The 25245-nt window shown below is 42.1% G+C and overlaps 1 protein-coding gene across 1 annotated transcript; it reads right to left on the bottom strand.

The window, feature by feature from the left end:
- Positions 1–15767: 15767 nt before the first annotated feature.
- On the bottom strand, positions 15768–17825 carry LOC136515222 (uncharacterized). Its single transcript, XM_066508881.1, has one exon. It carries the CDS (start codon positions 17823–17825, stop codon positions 15768–15770), a length of 2058 nt encoding a protein of 685 aa, XP_066364978.1.
- Positions 17826–25245: the final 7420 nt, after the last annotated feature.

Below are 25245 nucleotides of genomic sequence, written 5' to 3'. Positions count from 1 at the left end.
GATATATATGTATATATACAACACTTTCATAATCTTGTTCTCGAAAATAACGATATCAATAAACATTTAATTTACATCATTAGTTCCTTAGATCAAATTAGAACTCGCCGTTGGGATTTAGCACTTTTTCTAGAAGATATCCTGCTATTGACTCTTGAACTGCTTTCAGATGGTCTTTTTGCATGACTCTTCGTTTCAACCATTCAGTCTTGCATTTGAAATAAAAGGAAAAGTATTAATACATATATATACATTCATTTAAAAATAAATAAAAATTGATATATACGTACTCTGAGGACATCTTCAGGAGTTCTTCTTATGTATGCAGTGATAAATTCACAAACGTAGTATCCATACAAGTTATTACCTGGTTCCTGCCGCAAACACCACTGTACGAGAAGAAGATTATTCTCATTATCTCACACGTAAATTGAAGTACGATATAGTAATTAAACACGTGGGGAAGTATATATAGTACAACTTACTGGTATTTCAACTACATTAAGTGGTGCCTTGCAATCCTTGCGGTGTTGCCGAATAAACTCTTTCTAAACCCTGTGTGACCAATAATGTATGATCGTTAATAAATTATGGCAAAGTCTATTCAATAATAGTTGTGCGCGAGAGATCGAAATTATCCCTGGATAATGTCTATCATATCTTGGTATAGTGCTCGCTCTTTTCTCAATGAGTCCAAGATTACTAACTGACTTGAGTTTAACTCAATGACAATGAGTATCCAGTGAAACCTGCATTGGTTTATACACACACGTACATGCATATAAGTTGTATTGATATTACATAAAATGTGTAAACTACATTATTATTAACACTTACTCAAAGTTGTACGGGAAAAGTATTGTTGTCTTGTCGTGCTGCTTCACGAAGAACTTCATGATATTCGTCTGTGCTTCAGATACCCAGTGCTCCTTGACAATAAAATCGGTTTTGAATACGATATAAGGATCAATGAAGCCAACACTGGTGTCTTGTATTCTTTGGAGCTCTAACATCTGGAATCTGTATATAAATATAAGTTACATGTGAGGATAATTATATACACGTACGCATGGAAGTGAGTTTATTAAATAAAAGTAAGAATCACTTACAAACAAAAGGAGCTAATGATTGATTTGTCCAGAGCGTCCAAGTGGAATAGTTGATGCAATTCTTTGAAACTAATATGTAAGATGTCATCTACACGGAAGTAATGATGGTTCTAAATCTGACAAAGATCCACTGCTCACCCCTGCCACACGCCTACATGTACCACTTGTTGAGCAAGTATATTTGCGTACCCAATTCATTCAGAGGCGCAGGGTTGTACAGACTTTTGCCAAATTTATAAGTCTTCCAGGTATCAACTTCCAGGTTCTGGATTGGAGCTTTGCCCGTCACTTGATCTAAGGTTAAACCAGTTTGTTCAAAAAAATCATTAAGGTCTTAAACCGACACTTCTCCAGAGTTGTCTGGTCGATAGACTTCTATGTTGGAACCATATTGATTAGCAACAACAAGATTTTACATTGGTTGCTTCTGTTGTCCGAGTTGTGGGACATCCTTCCCTGATGCTCTTTTCCTTTTCTTATGTGCATCATATGACTTCACGAGGGAGCGGTCATAGTCTGATAGTGGCGGTGGCTTATGAACTTCAAGCATCTTTTTCTTGTGAGCTTCGACCTTCTGCCTTAGCTGATCTCGTGGTATGTAAAAGTACGACTTCTCCTTAAGCTTCGCTTGTCTCTGCTTTGGGATATCTATAAAAAAATCTTTCACTTTTTTGCCTTCTTCAGCTGCTATTTGCTCATCAGTTTTTTAGGAAGTATTTCTTGAGAAATAACTCTTTTTTGGGGTCTTCTTTGCCGCCGGGACCTTAGACGTCTTTGTAGTGCGTCGCTGTGGAGGTGGTGGGGGCGGTGTTGGAGACCGGCGTGGAGGTGATGAGGCCGGTGTTGGAGTCCGGCGTGGAGGCGTTGGAGATCGTTGTGGAGGCAGTGGGGCCGGTGTAGGAGTTGGAGATTGTTGTGGAGGCGATGGGGCCGGTGTAGGAGTTGGAGATCGCCGTGGGGATGAAGTCGTCTCGCCCCCCGCAACGCTGTGATGAGATGGGGAATGAATGATTGGGCTAGGCTGGGGGGAGACCCTGCTACAAAAACAAGTTGTGGGTCAATTATTTTTGAAGCCAATATAAAATTAATGGAAAAATAATATTTCATTCACTATCATTCGTACCTAGGGTGAGGTAGGGGAAGCGGTGGCGCTCCAGGAATGATGATGAAGCGTTTGCGCCATTGAATAAATGTCTTCTCTGCTTCTCCTAGTGTCTTCTCCCTATCACCGCCTTCAATGTCAAGAGGAATATTGCTGTAACCTTTGAGCACTCTATCGATCGAGATGCTAGCATATCCAGGTTGAATAACTGACCCATGGATTCTTGGTGTCTTCGTTCGGTCTATTGGAGATACAACCCCGACAGCCATCATGATTGATGCATTATTACCATCTGGAATGTGCAGCTCACATGTTGTTAGAGGCTCGGTAATGTCATCAATAGGGAAGCACAACCCAGCATCACCTTGAATAACTGGCAGCTCCGTGGAAGCACAACTGCTTTTCATCTGACCAACGGGGCTAATGGTGACTCCCGGCGTCGATTGCATTTGACTCATTGCTAGCTGCACTTGCCTCTTGATCTCCTCCTGCATTCTTGCCTCAAGAGATTTTTCTCGTTCACGTGATTCAAGCAATGCTTGTCGTGACTCATTAACAAATTGCTCCAATACACGGATTCGGTCTGCCTCCTCATCCTTCTTTCTCTGGCGGCTTCTGTAGGTATCCCTGTCTGCTGGGAATGCTTGTAGCCACGGAACCGCCCCATAGCCTCTTGTTCGACCACCGTGTTCGGGATTCTCTAGGGCATATGTCAATTTATCCTTTTCTCTGTTGAGCTTGAAAACACCACTGTCAGCTTCTTCCCTAGCACGAGCTAGTCTCTGTGTTGCTCTCTCAATTTTTTGGCTGAAAATTAGCTTGCCAGTGTCTGGGTCTAGGCTTCCCCCATGAGCGTAGAACAAATTCTTTGCGCGTTGAGGCCAGTTCTTCTCTATTGTTTCAGGTATGATTCCCTTGGCAGTAATCTCTGCTTCTAGGTTCTGCCACTTGGGAATAGCACTCCTATAACCACCTGATCCCATGCGATGATGGTATTGCTTCTATCGGGCATTCTGCTGATTCCTCATCACACGTTCCTCACTCTCTTGAGATGTCTTGTATTGTACGAAGTCATCCTAATGGGACTCCAACTTGACAAACGCCTTAGCATTGAAATTCGGCGTTTCATTCTTCAAGATAAACTTTTTATACAATGTCTTCTTCCAACTCTGGAACAATGTTGCCATCTTCTTCATTGTCCAATCTCTCACTAGCTCCTTCAAAGCATCATCTGCTTGTAATGTGAAATGCTGAGTGATATCTCTCCAAGCTAGGTTCTTGTCACGATCAGATACAAAATTAACATTAGGAGCGGTTATCTTCTGCTTCCATTCACGAGCACTAACTGTGATCTTATCCCTTACAATGAACCCACATTGATTGACATATGTCTGAGCATGTGGTCCCAATGGTTTGCCGGTGTCGGTGTCGAATTCTGATATTATGAAACGGCCCTCTAATGGCTTTTTTGGCCCTCGGACTTTCCTACTCTTGCCGGTGGTTGATGTAGATCCAGAGACCGGCTACATGAGTAGAAACACAACGATTAACAACAAATATACGTACGCATGCATCTATAAGAGATGATATATAATCGAATATACCTCGCCAGTATTTTCTTGCGCGACAATTTGTTGATCTTCAACCACCGGCATATTCAGGATATCCTCATAATCAGCAAAGTACTGACTCGTGTCATCTACATCCACATTGGTGCCGGCGTTGATAATATTCGCCATTATGTCATCATTCGAATTATCATCCGGAGCAGCCATTTGTATCTTCAAGATAACACATAGATAGAATTACTATGGCACATAATATAAGTACATGTGATAACACATATAGAATTACTAAATCCAATTAAATATAATAACACATGGAAATAATTAAGTACATGTATATATACATATAGAAATAATTAAGTACATATATATGTATACATATAGAATCTCTAGATAGAATTAATTACTAAATCTAATTAAACCTAACATATATACATAGATAGAATTACTAAATCAAAATTAAATCTAACACATATAGAGAGAGAGATAGAATAATAATTACTAAATATATCAAAAACTATAATAAAAACTATTTAAAAAAACTATCTAAATAAAGTACTAATTAAATTTTAATACATTTAAATCTAATTAACATATATCAAAAACTATCTAAAAACTAAGAATAATAAACTACTAATTAAATTTTAATACATTTAAATCTAACATATATATCAAACACTACCTAAAAAACTATCTAAAAAAACTATCTAAAAAGTATCTAAAAAACTATCTAAAACAGGCTAGCCGGCCATGCATGGCGGCTGGGCGTGCTGGCCGGCCACGGGGCCGAGCAGAGCCGCGCGAGGACGACGTACGGCGGAGACTCGATGGCCGCCGAGCGGGGCTTGACGACGACGGCGGCGCGGGCGCGGCAGAGACGACGAGATCGAGACCGGGCGGGGGTACACGATCGACGATGGCGGTGCGGGCGCGGCAGAGACGACGAGATCGACGTTGTAGATCGAAAAGTAGAAGATGAACCAGTCGATATATATAGGCCGGGACCCTTTAGTCCCGGCTTGTAACACCAACCGGGACTAAAGATATTTTTGGGGAGGCAATTCCGCCCACCCTTTAGTCCCGGTTCCTGGCCTAGGCCGGGACTGAAGGCCTGAAATTTTTGCAGCCCGTCAAAGTGTTGTTTTTTCATTAAGGATTGTAGATCTTGATGAGCTGCTCAAATGAGACACTAAATGACCTCAGATGAAAAATCTCTGAATACCAAGTTTGATCATCTCAGCAAGATCTACAATTGTTACATAGACCATTTTCCCATTTGAGAAAGTTTTATCAAACACTAGTCACAAATTCTTGAATCTCATATAGACTTTCTAAAACTATGTCACACACTTGTGAAATTTGAACTACATTTTGTTCAAACTTTCTCAAATGAAAAAATGGCCTATATAAGGATTGTATATCTTGATGAGCTGAACAAACTTGGTATTCAAAACTTTTCAATTGGAGACAATCTAGGATTTGCATCGTTGTATCATGCGGGCACAACAGTGAATTTTTTCTTGACATATGACCCTTGGTTATGATCTTGTCGTAACCATGGAGTGTCATCATCATTTAACATGATGCTTGGATCTTTCTTCACTATGAATGGTGGAATTCGGACATTTCTTTCATAATCTTCTGACATGTCTGACTTGTCTTCAATTCCCACTATATTTATTTTTCCAGAAAGAACTATGTGGCGCTTTGGCTCATTGATCATTGAGTTGATGTCTTCGTTTTTTCCTCTCTTTGATTTTGTAGACATGTCTTTCACATAGAACATCTGACTCACATCGGCAGCAAGGACGAATGGTTCATCTTTGTACCCAATATTGTTGAGGTCCACTGTTGTCATTCCATACTCTTTGTCGACTGTTACCCCTCCTCCGGTTAGCTTCACCCATTGGCACCGGAACAAAGGGACTTTAAAATTAGGTACGTAGTCTAGTTCCCATATATCTTGTATGCGGCCATAATATGTTTGTATATTCCCATTTGGATCTGTGTCATCTATGCGAACACCACTATTTTGATTGGTGCTCCTTTTATCTTGGACAACTGTGTAAAATGTATTCCCATTTATCTCATACCCTTGGTACGTGAGGATATGCCATGATGGTTGCCTAGCCAACAAATACAGTTGCTCATCAATATTGTCATCGCCTTGACATTCTTTTTGCAATCAACCATTGAAACTTTCCATGTGCTGACGCCTAATCCAAGCTTCAGTCTTCCCTGGAAACTTGGATCGTAAGAACTCCTTATGTATCTCGATGTACGGATGCACCAATGATGAGTTCTGAAGAACTATGTAGTGTGCTTTATTGAAATAATCATCTTCCATGCCAATATATATTTTTTTCCCTAAAGTTCCTTTACCACTGAGTCTCCCCTCGTGTCGTGATTCGAGAACGCCAATCGGGGCAAGGTCAGGAATAAAGTCAACACAGAACTCAATGACCTCCTCTATTCCATAGCCCTGGGCGATGCTTCCTTCAGGCTTAGAATGGACTTTCACATATTTCTTCAAGACTCCCATAAACCTCTCGAAGGGGAACATGTTATGTAAGAACATAGGTCCAAGAATACTAATCTCCTTCACCAAATGAACTAGGAGGTGTGTCATGATATTAAAGAAGGATGGAGGGAACACCAACTCAAAGCTGATAAGACATTGAACCACATCATTCTGTAGAGTAGCTAGTTCCACTGGATTGATTGCCTTCTGAGAAATTGCATTGAGGAATGCACATAGCTTCACGGTGGCTAGACGTACATGTGGAGGTAGAATTCCTCTTAAAGCAACTGGAAGCAATTGCGTCATAAGCACGTGGCAGTCGTGGGACTTTAAGTTTAGGAATTTCTTCTCTGGCACATTTATTATACCCTTTATATTGGAGCAGAATCCTAATGGGACCTTGATGCTGCTTAGACATTCGAACATGCTATCCCTCTCTTTTTTGCTAAACATGTAGCTAGCAGGACTTAAGCAATTGCGTGTAGCTTAGACATTTGGAATGTGTACCTATTCTCTTTTTTGCTAAGTAGTGATCTAACTGAGTCGCAAGCCTCTTTCTTCATGACCACCACGAAGGCCATCACTCGGGAAGTCGGGAGGTTCCTATCCTTCTCAGATTCTGTCCGAACCAGCTAAGACTAATTAGCTTGAGCTAAAAGTTAGCTAGTTAAAAAATAGCCAACTAACTATTAGCCAATATATGTTTGGTAGATTCTCAGGCTAATAGGTGCATATATCACTAATAGTAAACTATTAGCTAGTTATTATATTTGGTGAATGAACAAAGAGTATCTCTAGCAATGCCCCCTACTTGACCCCTTATTCTGGATTTGGATAGTGAGGTCTAAAAACTAACTCCAGCAGGCCCCCTACTAGGCCCACCAGATTTGTTAGCCTCTTATTTCACCCCTCCAACCCTCTATTCCTGTTGGCCGCTACTCTTGACTACCCAAACTTTTTCTTGCGACCACTGCTGACGTGCCTTCGTCTCCAGCGACTGTGCCCGATGCGGCCCGGCGTGGCCTGCCCTGCTACTCGCTTCGCTGCCACGCTGACACGATTCTCCCCCTCCGGCGGCCCTCTCAATGCTAGCACGACGGCCCTCCCTGGTGGGCGGGAAGGTCACCGGAGCGGGCACGACGGTCCTCGGCGCGGGCGCGGCACTCTGCTCGGTGTGCCTCCCCGGAGGTCTCTCCTCCCACCGCCACCTCCTCTGTCTCCTCGATGTCGTGTGTTGGCTCTCCTCCGTCCAACAGTCATGGCTGAGTTTGTCTATAGAGAGAAGAACATGAGAGGGGATGACATATGGGTCCCACATGTCATACACTATCATAATGGATTTGGTGGGTCTGTTTTAGGTAGTATTGCTGGAGACAACAACAAAAAATGGTCAATCTCAGAATAGGTGGCTACATAAATAGAGAAGTAGGAGGTGTATGGGGTCAGTTTTAGATAGTGTTGCTGAAGATGCTCTAACAACTAGCTAAGCGTAGTAGTTAAAAAGTAGCTCATCTATTAGCACTCCTGTTTGGATAACTAGAGCTAATTTTTAGATGCTAACCATTTGTTCATGAGATCCAAACAGTTTTGTTTGCTAATAAGTAGATAATTATGTGCCGGGTTCAAATTAAACAGCACCGAGATCGACAGAAATCTGTACAAACTCCTATGGGACATTCTGCATTGCACACGACAAGTTCGATTCCGGTGTGGGGTCTCCTCCTTGCACCCGGCAGCGGATTTCGTCCGGAAAAGGTACGCTCCAGGCTCCACTGCACCCAGAGCGCAATTCTTCATTTGGCTGCTGATCTCTACCCGAAAAGGATGATAACCCTCTGTGTGCGATCTGTGAGCAAATGGAACAAGAGAGTGGCGGAGGGGTTGAGTACTTGAGTGGCAAACCAGACCAGGAGGCCTCACCAGTCAGCAAGGTTAGAGCAGGACTCAAGCAGTCAAGCGTGGCGCTATTTCCGATTGGTCCAGACATTGCAGAGCTCTGCAAGATGCTCGCCGGCCAACGACTGGACTGCCTTTGCTAGCTCCAGGCCTCCAGCTATCAAGTTCAGGGGCGAGGCAGGGTGCCCGTCCATTTGCTCGCCGCCCGTGCGTGTTTGGGCTTACTGGGAGGGGGAAAAGGAAAAAAAAAACATGAGAGGACAAAAACAAACAAAAATAGAAATGACGACCACACCTTGTGATCAGAAGACAGACGCGCTAATCCACTGCGCTATGCGGTCATTTGTTGTTTGAAGTTTCCATTGATTTTACTTGAACTAGTTTCTCATCGCATTCACAAATAAAAGTCAAAGAAAACTATGAGATCTCCCAACGGCAAGATCACTTAGGTTGTCTGGGCTTGCCATAATCCACCTTAACATCTTTCCTTTTTTTTAACATAGGTGGCAAGAGCTATGTCATTGAATTAAGACAGAAAAGAGTTGGTCCAGTTTATAAGGAAAGTCATGTCGGGAAAACATTATAATTGCATGGTTTAAAAAGGAAAACAAGTAACAACCCTAACATCAATAGCATGACCGGTTGGCCAACGCAAAAACGACGCAGCCCCGCCACGTCATTATTGCCGAGCTCGAGAATAGCCGACCCGGTCTGGCTTCTTCCAATGGACCAAAGCCTAAGCCTTAAGGTCACAAACACACCCTTGCCATGAGAATTAACACCACCCAAAAGAGGTTGCAGATGTCACCATTGCCGAGCTATGTCGGATCCCCACAACATAGCAGCTTTGACTTCACCAAAGCAAACTCTTCCAAGCAATTCAATCATCGCCATGTGGTGCACTGTGCAACACAGAAAGGTAGAGTCTCATCGAATGAGCAAGAGGACCAAGTACCAGTCGGTGAACATGAAACTCCGAACCGTCGCTGGTGCAGGGAATCTGGACAGGGTTTTTACCCGAAGAATCATGCAAAGCGAGAGGACGGCTAGCACAATGACAGCCGCAATAGGGAAAGCGGCACCCTTCCATCCACAACAGCCACATCAACACACCACATGCCAAGAGGACATCAACCATGATGCCCGACGCGAGTGTATCCACCAACAACGCGACACCGGTGCCAAAATCGCGGCCCTTGCTAAGCTGACGTTATCGATGTTACCAAAAGGCACAGCTAAGGCCATGACGTGCCCGTCGTTTGCCGCCAGAGGGCAGACGCCATTCATGTTGACTCAGCACATGGCCAGCGCCCGACCAAGACGTACCCAAGTCGACCTTTGCCTAGTCACCATAGACTGCTCCAGGCCAGACCCAGCCATGGAGAGACAGGATCCACCCAAGGGGATGGCTGACAACTGACCCTCGAGTCGCCCAGCCACCGCCAAGGTCGCCTCTAGGAGTAGGCACGAAAGGGAAGGGGATGTGAGGGAGTGCTTGGGCTCAGGGAGAGAGCCTTGCCGCCATCCTTGCGTGCTCGTATACAAGCTTCTGGCGGCGCGCTTAGTTGACAGTGAATGCAGAGAGAGAAAAGGCGCTTGACCTTGTATTTTGACAAATAAAGCAGATACACATGCATACGCAAAAAAAAAAAACAAGGAAAATGATCAAGACCATGTGCTCTTCTTATTCAAGTTCTTGCATATAAGTCATTACATGGCATTGTGGCCCTTGTGATGCATTCATCCCTACATCACCAACTATTCTCATTCACACCACTCATCGCACTCAATTACCATGGTTGATTTTTGCCTCCACGGGCAGTAGAGGTGGCTCATCGCCGCCGCCCCAGAAATCACTAGGCTTAGAGGGCGGTATGATCTTTTGCGGCAACAAATTCCCAACCACGCCATGTGATGTTGATGGAGGCAGCACATCCAAGTAAGGCCGTGCATCTGCCACTGTTGCCAGGAGTGTCGTCGCTAGTAGTAGCAACACCACCACCACTGTTGCCCCGGTGGCGGCAGTGTCACTGGTACAGAAAACGTTTTCACAGGCGGTGGTAGAGGCATTTATACAGGCGGCCAAGTCCACCGCCTGTACTAGGGGTCAGTACTAATCGGCCCACAGTACAGGCGGCGGGCTGTGAGCCGCCTGTGAAAAAAGGGTTTTCACAGGCGGCTCACTTTGTCAACCGCCTGTGTAAATAGTTATTTACACAGGCGGTTCACTTTGTCAGCCGCCTATGAAAACCCATTTTTCACAGGCGGCTCACTCTGTGTGCCGCCTGTGTAATTATTTTTTTATTTCAAATTTTAATATTTGCCTCCACACTGTACTATATTTGTCACATATATATATATATATATATATATATATATATATATATATATATATATATATATATATATATATATATATATATATATATATATATATATATATATAAGATATGCAAACATGAACCATAAAATTGCATCATACATACAACACATATAAATATTACAGATGTGTACACATGAAATCAAACATCAAGCATAAAATTACATATAATACACGTCATTTCATGTTATGAGTTCAACCATTTGGTGTTTACATGTCATTTCGTTTCAAGTTTAGACCTGCTAGGTCTGTCAGCGCTCTAAATCTTTCACTTGCTAAATCACCGGCTTCATCAAAATATGATCCGATACTTGGAATTATTTCTCTCATAATAAAACCGCACAAGTCTGCTACTATATCTTCCATAGTTTTTGGAGTGAATGGCCACTGCATGAATAAACGAGTGAGCGACACATGTACTTAGGGTTAACACGATAATTTGAAGTACGTATACGAGGTCACGCTTACCCAAAGTTGTAGGGTGCCAATATAAAATCCCTGTACTTATATCTCAGCATTGCTCTACCGAGATAGAGGGCATATTTGTCCTTGTATTTTCGTTGCAATTCCTTTACAGCTTCTGCAACTTGTTCTGGTGTTTTGTCCTTCTCTATCTTTGCTCTATCTTCATTTATAAGTACAAATTTGTGCATATTTTCTTGTAACCTGATTGGACTCAGGTAACCGACCATCGATCTTTGCTCGTGGTCTTGCAAACTACATACAACATCCACATATTAGAGTTTATCACATTCCAAATTTAATAATAACAATGTGTGTGCATGAGTGATACTTACAGGCACCAGATTGTAATGAGTTGGACGTCAAGTTTCCTATAGTTCAACAGCAGGTGCATGTCCTCAAAGGTAACAAATGCCCTGCTTTTATCCTTGCCAGGAGCAAATACGTCTGCTGGTATGTCAACACTAACTGCATGCAGGCCAGCATTCACTGCTCTCATGTACCAGTCATGAAACCTTTTTATCTTCCATGGACCCTTTTCAAGCACCGTCCATTGCAGCATAGGCCTTCCGGGCACATAGTTACTGGGGACATTGACATAATCATCAACCGTTGGCTTTCTTACATCCTTAAGGGTCAATGGTGTATTTGATGGCGGTTTGACATGTACATCGCCACTTGGGGCTTCCTTTGTTGGTGGCACGGCTTCAGTTGCTTGGCCGGTGGCTTCCTTATTCTGTGACGGTTCGAGCTCAACGACTCGTGCCGTCCGCTGCTTTCCAATCCCTTTCAGAAATAGAATTGTGCCTACTGCTTTCCCCTTTTTTGGCTCATAGGGAGAAACCAATTTTGGAATTGGAAATTTCTTTGCCTTCTTGGAGGCCGGTGCTTGTGGGGGAGTTTGCTCTGCTTCCTTATGCTTTGGTGGTGGCGGGGGAGTTTGCTCATCTTCATTCTGCTTTGGTGGTGGCGGGGGAGTTTGCTCTACCTCCTTCTCTGGTGTTGTGTCCTTCTTGGTTGGCGGAGTCTGCTGCTCAGGCATGTTCTTGGCTGGCCCCTCGAGCTCATCCAACGAGAATGACATATCATGTATTGGGGATGACAACGGTGGCTCATAAATATACGGGGATGCTGGGGCATGCATTGGCGATGCTGGCTGTTGACTTGTTTTGGCCTCTTGGGATGCTTGATGCACTGGTGGAGAGGGTGCCGTTGGTGGATCAATCAACCTTATGTACCGTCTCGGCCATTGTATGAAGTTCTTGATTGCTTGTCCAAGCTTCTCTATACCCTCAGAGGTCGGGATGTCGATGAAGTCGTCTTCATATCCACTCTCGACCGTCAACACTTCCACCCTACAGTATGCATCTTGCATCTTGACACCATGGAACCTACGTCCAGGGATGGCATTGCCTGTGGCCACTTGCTTTGTATGCTGATTCCTAAGGCCATATCCAATTAACAATGAGCAAGGCCAAGGTTTATCAATATCGTCAACTGGATAATGGTCCTGATTTGATGTTGACGCTATACTGCTTGGAAAGGGCATAGATTGTGTGGCCATCTCCTGGCTACCCAAGGGTTGAGCTGGGACATGCTGCATATATGAAGGAGCTTGTGATGACATCTGTTGAGCAGACACTGCTCCCGCCAACCGCTTAATCACTTCAGGATTAGGGTTTTTAACGAAGTCTTCCATCAAATCCCTAAATTTTTTGGCAGCCTGCTGCTCAAAAAAATCCTTCATGTGCTCCTTATGTCGTTCTCTTTTCTTATACATGCCTTTCCACTCTTCACCAAACCCTTCTTTCCAGGTGGTTCTAGATGAGATGCCCCATACACGACCTGGATGCTCGGGGTTACCTACAACATGATATTTAATGTCAGTGTCGATTTCTATTTTACTCGAACAAAATGGAAAATATAATTTTGTTACCTAGAGCATGGGAAAGGCTGTCCCTCTCCCTCTGTGACTTGAAGGCACCTGTCTTTTCCAGGTTTGTTGCTTCCAAAACCTTCTCGGCAACTGGCTTGATCTCATCGGGACAGGAGATCTCATCGCTCTCAGTGTTTGCCTTCCGAGAGCGAAGCCAATTCGCACTTCGTTCTGGCACTATATCTGTCAATGCCAACTTGCCCTCTCTCCTCTTTGCTTCGTCTTCTACCCTCCATTTAGGAATCTTGGTCTTGTAACCTCCAGTGCCGAGGTGGTGGTGGTACTTGTTCTTCTTCGCAAGTCTTGAGGCGGCTTGGCTCTTAGCCTTGGAGTCGTCGGAGTTTTTTATGACACTAAAATGTGCCCACTGTTCTGCTGTGATAGGGTACCGCTTCGTTGGGTCCCGCCCCTTTTGCAGCCACTTTTTATTCATATCGTGCCTATAGCCCTGGAATGATATTGCTAACTGCTTCATGACATGACCCTTGACCAAACCTTCTGTTCCCTCTGGGAAAATAAACTTAGTGCACAATCGAGTCCAACAATTCTTCCTCTTTCCTTCAGGCACCATACTCCAATCACTCCAGGTGATATCAAATTCTTCCTTTACTAACCATCCAATGGCGGCCCTAAATTTGGGTAGCGCCTCTAGAGGTGCTAAGGGCTCTCCGCTCGGGCTAATCTCTGTAATCCTATAAACTTCTTCTGGAAATCTATTCCTTCCTCTATCTCCTCGTGCCCGATCACTCTTTTTCTTTGTACTTCTTTGCTCGGAGGATGTCCCGGTCGTTTGAGGTGCCGTGTCCTTATGAACATCTTGTGACTCTACCTCCATTTTGGCAACAACTTGAGAGAACACCTCCTGTCAATTCAGTTGTTAGGTACATACATACACATGCATTATTCTCTCGTATAGACAATCTACGAGCATATATACCTCATCATCATTTGGCTCATCTTCAGGCTTGTAATTAGGGTCACGTTCCAACTCAAGACGGGCCTTCTTAGCTCTAGGAGATTCACGTGGTGATACGCTCGGGCTCCTATAAGGTTTGGATCCAGAGGAGTCAGATCCCCGTGTACCTATCTGGGCATCGGCCTGCTCAGCATTTGATGGAGTACTCATCTGCATGAAATATAAGTATAACCACGGAATATAAGTATAAACATGGAATACAAGTATTAACATGGAATACAAGTATTAACATGAATTACATAGCCTAATCAATTAGCGAACCTATTATTAACAAACCTAATTAACTAACACTAATTTGCAAACCCTAAATAATGAATATTAAATAGGAAACCCTATTTAACAAACTAATTATTATTTCACAAACCCTAATTATGCATGAAATATAAGTATTAACATGGAAAAAACATAGCTAAATTATGGAAAAAAACCCTAACAAAAAACAAAGTAAGCCCTAACAAAAAAATTAGCTAATTACTAACAAAATTACCTAACAAACACTAATAAAACATTACTAATTAATTAAAAAAAAGGCAAGGCGGCCTGCCAGGCCCAGCAGGCAACGCCGCCGGTGCTGGAGGGGCGCGCGTGCGGCGGCGCACATGGCAGCCGCCGCCGCACCGATCAGAGCCGCCTCGGAGCGGAGCTCGGCGGTGGCGGGTGTGCACGGCCTACCTCTCGGCGTTCCGGCGAGGTCACCGCGGCGGCGCGTAGGCCGTGGATGGTGCGGCAGCGGCTGGCGGCGGCGGCTCGCTGCGGCGGAGCGGAGCTCCCTCGGCGGCGGCGTGGAGGCGTGCCGGCGGAGTGGAGGTCCCTCGGCGGCGTGGCGGCGGCAGCTCACGACGGTGGCGGTCCGGCGAGCGGTGGAGGAGCGGCGGCGGATTTCGGCAGCCTGACGGCGTCCAATTTCTGAACTCGCGCCTCCGGGACTTAGAAATTTTCGCGGGCCACGCGCGGGAACTTATATTGGAGCACATTAGTACAGGCGGGCCATATTGACCACCGCCTGTAAAAATCTTTTCACAGGCGGGCGTCATTGACCGCCGCCTGTACTAATATATTAGTACAGGCGGCTGTTGATGAGGGCCGCCTGTACTAATACATTAGTACAGGCGGCCCTCATCAACAGCCGCCTGTACTAATATATTAGTACAGGCGGCGGTCAATGACGCCCGCCTGTGAAAAGATTTTTAATTAAAGGTTTGTTAATTAGGGTTAGTTAATATTTCATGTACCTAGGGTTAGTAAATAATATAGAATCCAAAGGTATACAAGAAGGGGAAAGAGGTTTTAATTAAGATTTGTTTAATTAAGTTAGAAAATAATATCATAGTCCAAAGGTATACAACAAGGGGAAATGTAAACATCTTGCTTAATAAGAAAGAGTAGCATTAGGTACAAATGATAAGTGATACATTAGTTACATGATAAACAATCTAGCGTGCTACAGTCCTTCCTTGTCCATCATGGCGCACCCAGGGCAAAGAGGTTTGCGGGATACTTTTCTCCACATTTTTTATCTTTTCTTCAAACTTTGTAAAAAGAGACATCTCGCTGAACTGGTTAACATCCTCTAAATCCATTACACCATCAACTCCTACAATTTGTTGCTTTCTAGGGATTGCTACGTGCTTTGGCTTTTGGGTACTTTTCTTTTCATTCGTAGATAGAATTTGTTCCACATAGAACACCTGTGCAGCACGGTTAGCAAGGATCCACGGATCATCTTTGTAACCTACTTTACTTAGATCAAGAACTCTTTGGCCATAGTTATCCACAGTGACATGTTTATCTTGAACCCATCGACATCGGAACACTGGAATCTACAGGCGTGGACCATATTCAACCTCCCATATGTCATCAATGAATCCAAAGTATGTAGTTTCTTCACCAGTTGTTTCATCTACAGCCTCACATCGAACGCCACTATTCTGTGCCATGCGCTTGGTGTCCCTAAAACTGGTGGAAAATGTGAAGCCACTAATGTCATAGCTCTGCCATGATATGACCTGGCTTGATGGTCCAGATGCTAAAATCTTGATGGTTTCTGATTCATCTGTCATGTCCAAATTCTTTAGCCATGCGGTGAACCGACGCTTGTGTTCCTTGTGTACCCAATCATTTGTGCATCCTGGATTCTCCTCATGAAGCTCTTTCATGTGCTGCTTGGTGAATGGGTCCATTATTATGAGTTGTTGTAGTATGCTGTAATGTACCTCTAGGACTATGTTGTAATCTGGCGGGATGAATGATTTCCATCCCATCCTCCCTCGTCCACCAAGCCTTCCCTCATGTCGCAACGGAGGCAAACCAATTGATACCTGGTCTTTTAGGAGATTATTACATAATGGTCCTCCAGACTCAATGGCCTCTTCTGTAGTGTATGCCTCTATCATGGAACCCTCCAGATGAGCATGATTTGACATATAGCCATTCAATATTGACATGAAACGCTCATACGTCCACATTTCATGGAAATACATGGGGCCCAATGCCTCAATTTGAGGCACCAAATGAACAATAAGGTGTACCATGATATCAAAGAACGATGGGGGAAAGCACATCTCCAACTGGCTCAATGTCTCTGCAGCAAATTTCTGTAGGGACTCTAACTCATCACCGATAATTACCTTCTCAGATATCTTATTGAAGAAGTAGCACAACCGTGTGATTGCCATCTTTAAGAACACTGGATTTATAGCCCTGATGGCTATAGGAAGAAAAGTGGTCAGCATTACATGACAATCATGTGAGTTGTAGTTGGTGAGTGTAAGGTCTTTCATCGAAACAAGACTCCTTATGTTGGAGCAGAAACCAGATGGAACTTTTAAATTCTTCAACCACACACACATTGCATGTTTCTCCTCTCTGTTCAGGTTATAGCTTGCTGCCGGTAGATGGTACTTCCCATTCTCTAGGAGTACAGGGTGAAGTTCTTTTTTGATCTTTAAATGTTGCATGTCCAAACGTGAATTGAGACCTTCCTTTGTCTTGCTCTTTATGTCTAGCAAAGTTCCAACTACGCTGTCAAACACATTCTTCTGAACATGCATACCATCGATCGCATGTCGTACGTCTAAGTCTTTCCAGTACGATAAGTACTTAAAGAAAATAGACTTCTTCTTGAATGTGTCCCCCTCATTTGCCTTCACAACCTTTCTTGGTTTCCCATCTTTGGTCTTTTTTCCAAACACAAACTTGACATTCTCAACTATCTTATACACTCTGTGCCCTTTACTATAACCTGATGGAGCAGTAGATTTTGATTCATCCATATTGTCAAAGTACTTATTCATCTTTTGTAAGCGGTACTTATGGCCTGCTGGTAGCCACCTCCTATGCCTCATGTACACTATCTTGTTAGATGGAGGAAGAGACACGTGCCATGTTCCATCTATGCACTCTACACAACCAACCTTTCCCTTGAACTGGCCTGATAATGAGAAGAGAGCAGGATAATCATTAATTGTGACAATAATAATTGCTCTCAGTGTGAATGTCTCTTTGCGGAACGCATCGACCATTTTCACACCCACTTCCCATAGTATTTGCATCTCTTGCATTAAGGGCTCTAGAAATACATCCATATCAACTCTAGGTTGTGTAGGTCCAGAAATAAGAATGGTTAGCAAAAGATATTTTCTTTTTTGACACAACCATGAAGGAAGGTTGTATATTGTCATGATCACTGGCCATGTGCTGTGCGTGCTGCTCCTCTCGGCAAATGGATTCATTCCATCAGTACTCAGAGCAAACCTTACATTTCGTGGATCCTCGGCAAAGTCTGGATATTTCTTATCGAATTCTTGCCATTGCTTTGCATCGGCTGGATGTCGTAACTTTCCATCATCTTTCCTTTCATCAGAAGCATGCCAGGTCATAAGTTCCGCATCATCAGGGTTTGCAAACAAACACCTCAAATGATCAACCACAGGGAGATACCATATCACCAATGTAGGAATTCTTCTCAACGCATAATAGTCCACTTCGATATTGCTAGTGGGCTTTGGACGTTTGTCTTGTTGAGTCTTTGTTTGCGTCTTCTTTCGCTTCCTCCCTGAAGATTAGAGGCTGCATTCTCTTCCTCTCGATAATCTTTATTCGTCTTGTACCTACTAGCACCACAGTTTGGACAACTGTCTAAGTCTTTATACTGATCACCCCGATATAGAATACAATGATTTCTACATGCGTGGATCTTCTCAACACCCATCGTAAGTGGACTGACTAGCTTCTTTGCATAGTACGTGTTAGCAGGCACTTTGTTCTCCTTAGGAAGAAGGTCTCCAAGTACACGCAATAAATCATTGAAACTAGCATCGGACCAACCATATCTAGCCTTAATCGTCAAAAACTGAAGAATAGCCCGTAGTGTCGACCACTCTTTGGTACAACCTTTCGACTCGTCGTACAAAGGCTCTTCTGCTGCCTTCTTCAAGGCTTCCATTCGCTTCATGAAGAATATTGATGGATCCGCACAACGGTTCATTATTGCCTCTAAGAAATCTACATCTTCAATGGCATCAGTGTTAACATGCTGAGTTTCATTAACATCGGACGTAGAATTATGAGTTTGATTGACATCTGGCATAGCATGATGGGTTTCATTGATATCTGGCATAGCATCACATTCATTGAGATATGGCATTGGACCCTCCACATTGATGTTACTTGCAGTGTTGTCAGTTGTCCGCATATAAGGTGTAGAACTACCCTCACCATGTTTTGTCCAAATCAAGTAGTCCTCCACAAATCCTCTGCAAACCAGATGAGAAGTGATTGCTTCCACATTGTCAAATACCACAATATTTTTACAGTCTGCGCATGGACAACATATGTGCTTCGCCTTTGTTCTCTGAGCATGTATCTTCATGGCATCAATAAATTTTTGGACCTCCACTACATAAGATGGGTCTAATCTTGATAAGTTGTACATCCATAATGACCTCTCCATATTTATCTGTAATTAGTTAGGAAAATATTGTATGTCACTCTAAAAACAAAACGAAAATAACCCCTCATAACTAAGATTCTATCCTCCATCAATTAAATAGATATGAAAACCTACCTCTTACAGAATTTACAAAATAAAAAATTTAAATAATTATTTAAACTCATTTTTATAATTATAAGAATTAATTAAACGGAGATGGCATCTTGATTAACAAACCCTAAGTATAAGCAAAAATAACAAACCCTAATTAACAAACCCTAAGTACATGAAATACTAACTAACCCTAATTAATAAACCATTAATTACTAACTAAATTAATTAACTAACCCTAAGTACATGAAATATCTAACCCTAAATAATAAACCATCAATTACTAAAAAAAATTATTGAAAAACCTAACGTACATGAAATAATAACTAACCCTATTTAACAAACCCTAAGTATAGACAATAATAACTAACCCTAATTAACAAAACATTAACTACTAAATTAATTCATAAACCCTAAGTACGTAGATTAAAAAACTAAATTAATTCACAGTTTATAATTACAGGAAATAAGTATAACAATTGACAAGACTTTATAAAGTGTTAATCATTATTCTATTACATAGATCTACTCACAAGAATTCTAAAAAGTATTTATTTTCTATAATCCGAGCAAGATACAATTTACTATGAATTTACAAAAAAAAAGCTAAAACTCTCTCCCTTGCCCTAGCTATGAACCCTAACCCTAACCCTAGATTTAGAGCACCTCCAATACAAGAATTGAACCAAAGAATCACTAAAAAAAATGGCGGCAACGACACTAACTAACCTTTTGGAAGTTTCTCACCAAAGAAATGAAGTTCAAAACCTCCCCCCTTGGAATCGCCACTTCTCTGTCCGCCACTGTGCACACAACACGCGAGTAACTGTTCTTGTCTGGAGGTGGACGAAGGGAATTTATAGCAGCATTAACACAGGCGGTTGGTAAGGAGGACCGCCTGTGTAAAACAATTTACACAGGCGGCTCTCCTATCTCTACCGCCTGTGTAAATACGTGTATTTACACAGGCGGTTTACAATGACAGCCGCCTGTGTAAATGGTATTTACACAGGCGGTTGTCATTGTAAACCGCCTGTGAAAATACACGTATTTACACAGGCGGTAGAGATAGGAGAGCCGCCTGTGTAAATTGTTTTACACAGGCGGTTCTCTTGCTGGGCCCACCCTATTTTTTGTACTGGCGTCATGAAATTGTGAACCGCCTGTGAAAAAAAAACAACGTGCCAGCAAAAATGATTTCTGTAGTAGTGTGTTCTTGTTGCTAGACATGGCTTTGGGGTTTTTTCTTCTCCTTTTCAGTATTTTGTATAGGAGAGTGTACTGTGTGGTGGGTACAAGCTTGGACTCATAACGCATATATATATAAGGTTGAGTCGAGAGTAGATTTCTCTTGTGGAGAGAAAATAAATGGAAGACTTTTAATGCACCACCATGGTTTTGGCACTCATTTATATCTTCCTAATTTGTGCTGATGCGCTGGAATTTGATTAGGTGGGGTATGGATGGCAAATGAGGCTAGTCCAGCGGGATAGTATACATAACCGATGTATTGACTCTCCTTGATGATAGACCCGCGTCACCCTCTATCTTTCATCCCTGCAACGTCGGCTGGTTCTGCTTCGGCGGGGAATGGAAGACAAAAGAACAAAGAAAGAAGAAGAATTCTTTAATTATGTTTTGTCATCCATTTTTTAGTCATTTTGTATGTACTAGCAAATGTGCCCGGGTTTTACATGAACTCAATATATTTTGGACTCGAACTCTATACCATCGCTAGACTCAAGTTGTTTTTAACTCATACAAGCACGGGTCAGGGATCTGGTTACATAAAGGATACGAAGGGCGTGAGGGCAGTATCTGCTTACTAAGTGGTTTACTATAAAGTTATGTTAAATATCCCCATGTGTATATTCAGTAGCAGCTACAAAATAAGTTATTCTGTAGCCACCTTCATTTACGATAATTTTATATACTAATTTACGATAATGTCAATACATATTTACGATAGTCGGGGATATTTACCATAACGTTATAGTAAACCACTTAGTAAGGAGTTACTATAATCTCGTAAATTAACATAGTAATTAGCGTAACTCAAAGTGGCTACAGAATAAGTTATTTTGTAGCCAGCTACAGGATAATAGTTATATATATATATATATATATATATATATATATAACTATTATCCTGTAGCTGGCTACAAAATAACTTATTCTGTAGCCACTTTGAGTTACGCTAATTACTATGTTAATTTACGAGATTATAGTAACTCCTTACTAAGTGGTTTACTATAACGTTATGGTAAATATCTCCATGTGTTATAGTAACCCAACTATCGTAAATATGTATTGACATTATGGTAAATTCGTATATAAAATTATGGTAAATGAAGGTGGCTACAGAATAACTTATTTTGTAGCCGGCTACTGAATAGTCTCTCCCTATATATATATATATATATATATATATATATATATATATATATATATATATATATATATATGTGTGTGTGTGTGTGTATGTATGTATGTATGTATGTATGTATATATAAGGGTTGAGTCGAGAGTAGATTTCTCTTGTGGAGAGAAAATAAATGGAAGACTTTTAATGCACCACCATGGTTTTGGCACTCATTTATATCTTCCTAATTTGTGCTGATGCGCTGGAATTTGATTAGGTGGGGTATGGATGGCAAATGAGGCTAGTCCAGCGGGATAGTATATATAACCGATGGAGCCACAACAAAAACAGCCTGTATTGTACTCTCCTTGATGAAAGACCCGTCACCCTCTATCTTTCATCCCTGTACCGTCGGCTGGTTCTGCTTGGGCGGGGAATGGAAGAAAAAAAAAAGATAAAAGAAGAATTCTTTAGTTATGTTTTGTCATCCATTTTTATGTTATTTTTGTATGTACTAGCAAACGTGCCCATGTTTTACACGAACTCAATATATTTTGGAATCTGAATCTATACCATCCTTGGACGCGAGTTGTTTTTAACTCGTAAAAGCATGGGTCAGGAATCTGGTTTACATATAGGATACCAAGGGCGTGATGCAGCTTGGAAAGTAAAAAAAAGTGAGCCGGAAAAATAACTTCGCTCTTTAATATTAGGTATGTATTAAGTTTGTGACCATAGCTCAATTAGTTGTATTCACTGTATGGAATCTATCCGTCTAGGTTTAAATAATTGACTTGACACATATACTCATATATTTTTCTGTATTTATTCTAAGCGCTAGCTTCTCATTCAAAAAAATGTGCCTATTTGATTTGATTCACGGTAAGATTCCCATCTTTTTTGTCCAAAGAAGGATGTGCAAACACATATCATTTGGTGATATATAGTTGAACTCTGGTGTTTAACCATTCCATATTTTTTTCAAAAGGTACATACACTGTTCCAAATTATAAGTCGTTTTAGTTTTTTTTTTGTATATTGTTTTTGTTATACTACTAGAAAATTCAAAACGACTTCTAATTTGGAATGAAGGGGCTACTGTAGAAAAGGTATTAATTAAAAATAAAAATATACTACTTTTAGAAGAAAAAATGTCCCACGATATAAATAATGATGTAAACGTGGCAATCACAACAATGCTAAAGAAAATGGACCATGCATGACGAGGGAACATTTACTAAATACATAGCTTTTACTATGCACTTAGATATATATTATTTCTAGATATTATAGTAAAATCAATGTATTTGGAGCAGAGTAAATTAAAAGATGTAAATAAAACTAACTAAAATGAAAAATAAATCAGGAAGAAGAAAAAGAAAATCGGAAAAGAACTAAGCAACAAGGAACACATCACGCGGATGTGGTGCCCAATGAAAGAACACTTAAGACGTACCAAAACACGCAACATGCGCACGCCCCTGGTGCTTGTGTAAGCGAACATATTTTTTTGTATTGAATGGATGTTTTTATTTTATTTTATATGGGGTTGATTGTTAAGGTTTGAACATTTGTTTCCTCGAATTTTCAGACGTCGATACGTAATGATTTGGTATAAGATATTTCTCTTTCTTTGGAGAATATCTGATGTCAAAACTTTTCTTTATCATCTAAAAAAACTAACAAAGGAAGGTAGCTGAGATAAACGTTACCCAGCAAGCAGCACTAACCAATCAGCTGCCCGGTTAGAAACGGTTATTAATCAATGTACTCATTAAATTAGGAAGATCTTACTGATTCTCAAAATCCTCCCTGGCCTCTTTTTTTTTTCATGAAGGCCATCACTCCGGAGGCTCCGATCCTTCTCAGATTCTGTTTGAACCAGCTAAGACTAATTATTAGCTTGAGCTAAAAGTTAGCTAGTTAAAAATTAGCCAACTAACTATTAGCCAATATATGTTTGGTGGATTCTCAAGCTAATAGGTGCATATATCACTAATATAATGATAAACTAGCGAGTTGCCTAGTTATATTTGGTGAATGAACTAACAACTATCTAAGCATAGTTAAAAAGTAGCTCATCTATTAGCACTCCTGTTTGGATGAACTAGGGATAATTTTTAGTTGCTGATCATTTGTTCATGAGATCCAAACAAGCCCTCGAGGGAGGCGATAATGATCGTGGTGCGAGACGCAATCTTGACTTTGCCTGCCCGCGACATCGATCAATACATGGCAAATCGTAAAACAAAATCCGGCACTTTGCTCAAGTCCAGCCGTCCACAGGATGGAGGCCTCATATCATATAAGATTATGTGACATATCTGTATTTATTTTAAAGCTTTTGGAAATAAAGTTAGGATCACCATTGGAGGGGATGCTTCATGTGCTATTTTTTGTTTGTTTGGAAAGGTTCCAATTTAATATTATGGGGAGTTAAAAATATCTAGTAAGATTGGAGATGCTCTGAGCGACATGGGACACATCACAAAGTGGCCCAAAGCACACCATGGGCCGAAAGGAGAATAAAAGGAAAGACCTCACAACGATGTCGTGGATGCTTGTCTTATCTGATGAAACTTGCGGCAAAGCTCGTTTTCTCTTTCAAATAAAATGTGCACGCTCCTCCTTGGTAACAATGCCTTGCTGATGACTCCAATTAGGGCGGTGCAGTCATTGATCCCTTCTTGTTGCCTAAGAGTTTTAGAAGGAGTGGAATGAGAGAATTTTTCAAAGACAACATCGTCCACTCGTTGCGAAAATAAAAAAAAAGCCACGAGCATATATGGTAACACCGAGCTGCGCGAGGCGGCTAAGCCAGATAATTTGAATTTTTTATGAGGCTTAGCGCGATGTTGGATCGATGTCGAGTCTACTCTGATGTGGTTAATAATTTTGGTATTTTTGTAACTAGTTTTTTAAACTCCTTCCCTATTCGAAATAGGAGGATCTCCTCAGCAAGCGTGTTGGCACAGATCTCCTCAGCAAGCATGTTTCTCATGTTGACAGATCTCCTGCTTGTAGCTTTAAAAAAAACGGCTTGCTGACTTCTATAATTTCAGAATCAGAAGAAATTAAAAACGTCACAGTTGTCACTTTGTGTTCAAATTGCTAGTTGCCATGACCAAGATGAAGAAATGATACACAAAGAGTCTTACAACCTCAACACCACTCTGCACTAACAAACTATTGATGCATAAATGCATGCTGAGGCTCATGCAAACATGCAGCCGAAACATAGAGGTACTCCGATCGAGAACATCATTACATCACGCCTGGCGAGGCGGCGGCTGATTGTTGTGCCCGTTGCTAGGCCCGAAGGGAGGGATGGGTAGTAGGATGGGTAACGGCGGGAAGACGACGACGCTTGTCTCGATGCCAGCTGGCGGCGCTTTGGAAGGAGAAGCCTTCGTCACCAGCAGCATGCCGATGCTGGCGGTGACGGACACCTCGCCCGGCTTGGCATCAGTCATCGCCACCGGCTCTGGAGCGGCAGGTTGCGGGCTGGGGGCAGCAGGACGCGCCGCCGAGGCCAGCGAGACGGTCGTTGCCAGTACAAGAAGCGGCGGCAGAAGCAGCAGTGCAGCCACCGGCACTCTGGCGGCGGTGCTGCTGTTTCGGGTGGCCATTGTTGGCTGATGTTGGTGGTGACTGGTGACTCCGGTGGTGGACGCTACTATATATATATATGTGTCTGCCTATACATTTTGGTGTGTGAACGTGACGTAGCTAACTTGGCAAGGCGCTACCATATTACCATGTCTCTGCAACTAAAAAAGCAGCGATAGTTTTCGTCCACCCGGCTAATCATCGCGTGCCGTGCGACCAATGACTCCGCCCGGCACCTCTTCTTCTCTGTAAAAAAAAGGAAAGTCCCTAATCTCCGCTCGCAATT

Source organism: Miscanthus floridulus, chromosome 17 (genome assembly GCF_019320115.1).
Source record: "Miscanthus floridulus cultivar M001 chromosome 17, ASM1932011v1, whole genome shotgun sequence".
Classification (NCBI taxonomy): domain Eukaryota; kingdom Viridiplantae; phylum Streptophyta; class Magnoliopsida; order Poales; family Poaceae; genus Miscanthus; species Miscanthus floridulus.
The sequence above is the reverse complement of the archived record's forward strand: the minus strand, read 5'-3'. Positions and strand labels throughout refer to the sequence as shown.

Excerpts from the sequence above, each read along its gene's own strand:
- LOC136515222 (XM_066508881.1), bottom strand. The coding sequence starts at position 17,825 with ATGACCTGGCATGCTTCTGATGAAAGGAAAGATGATGGAAAGTTACGA.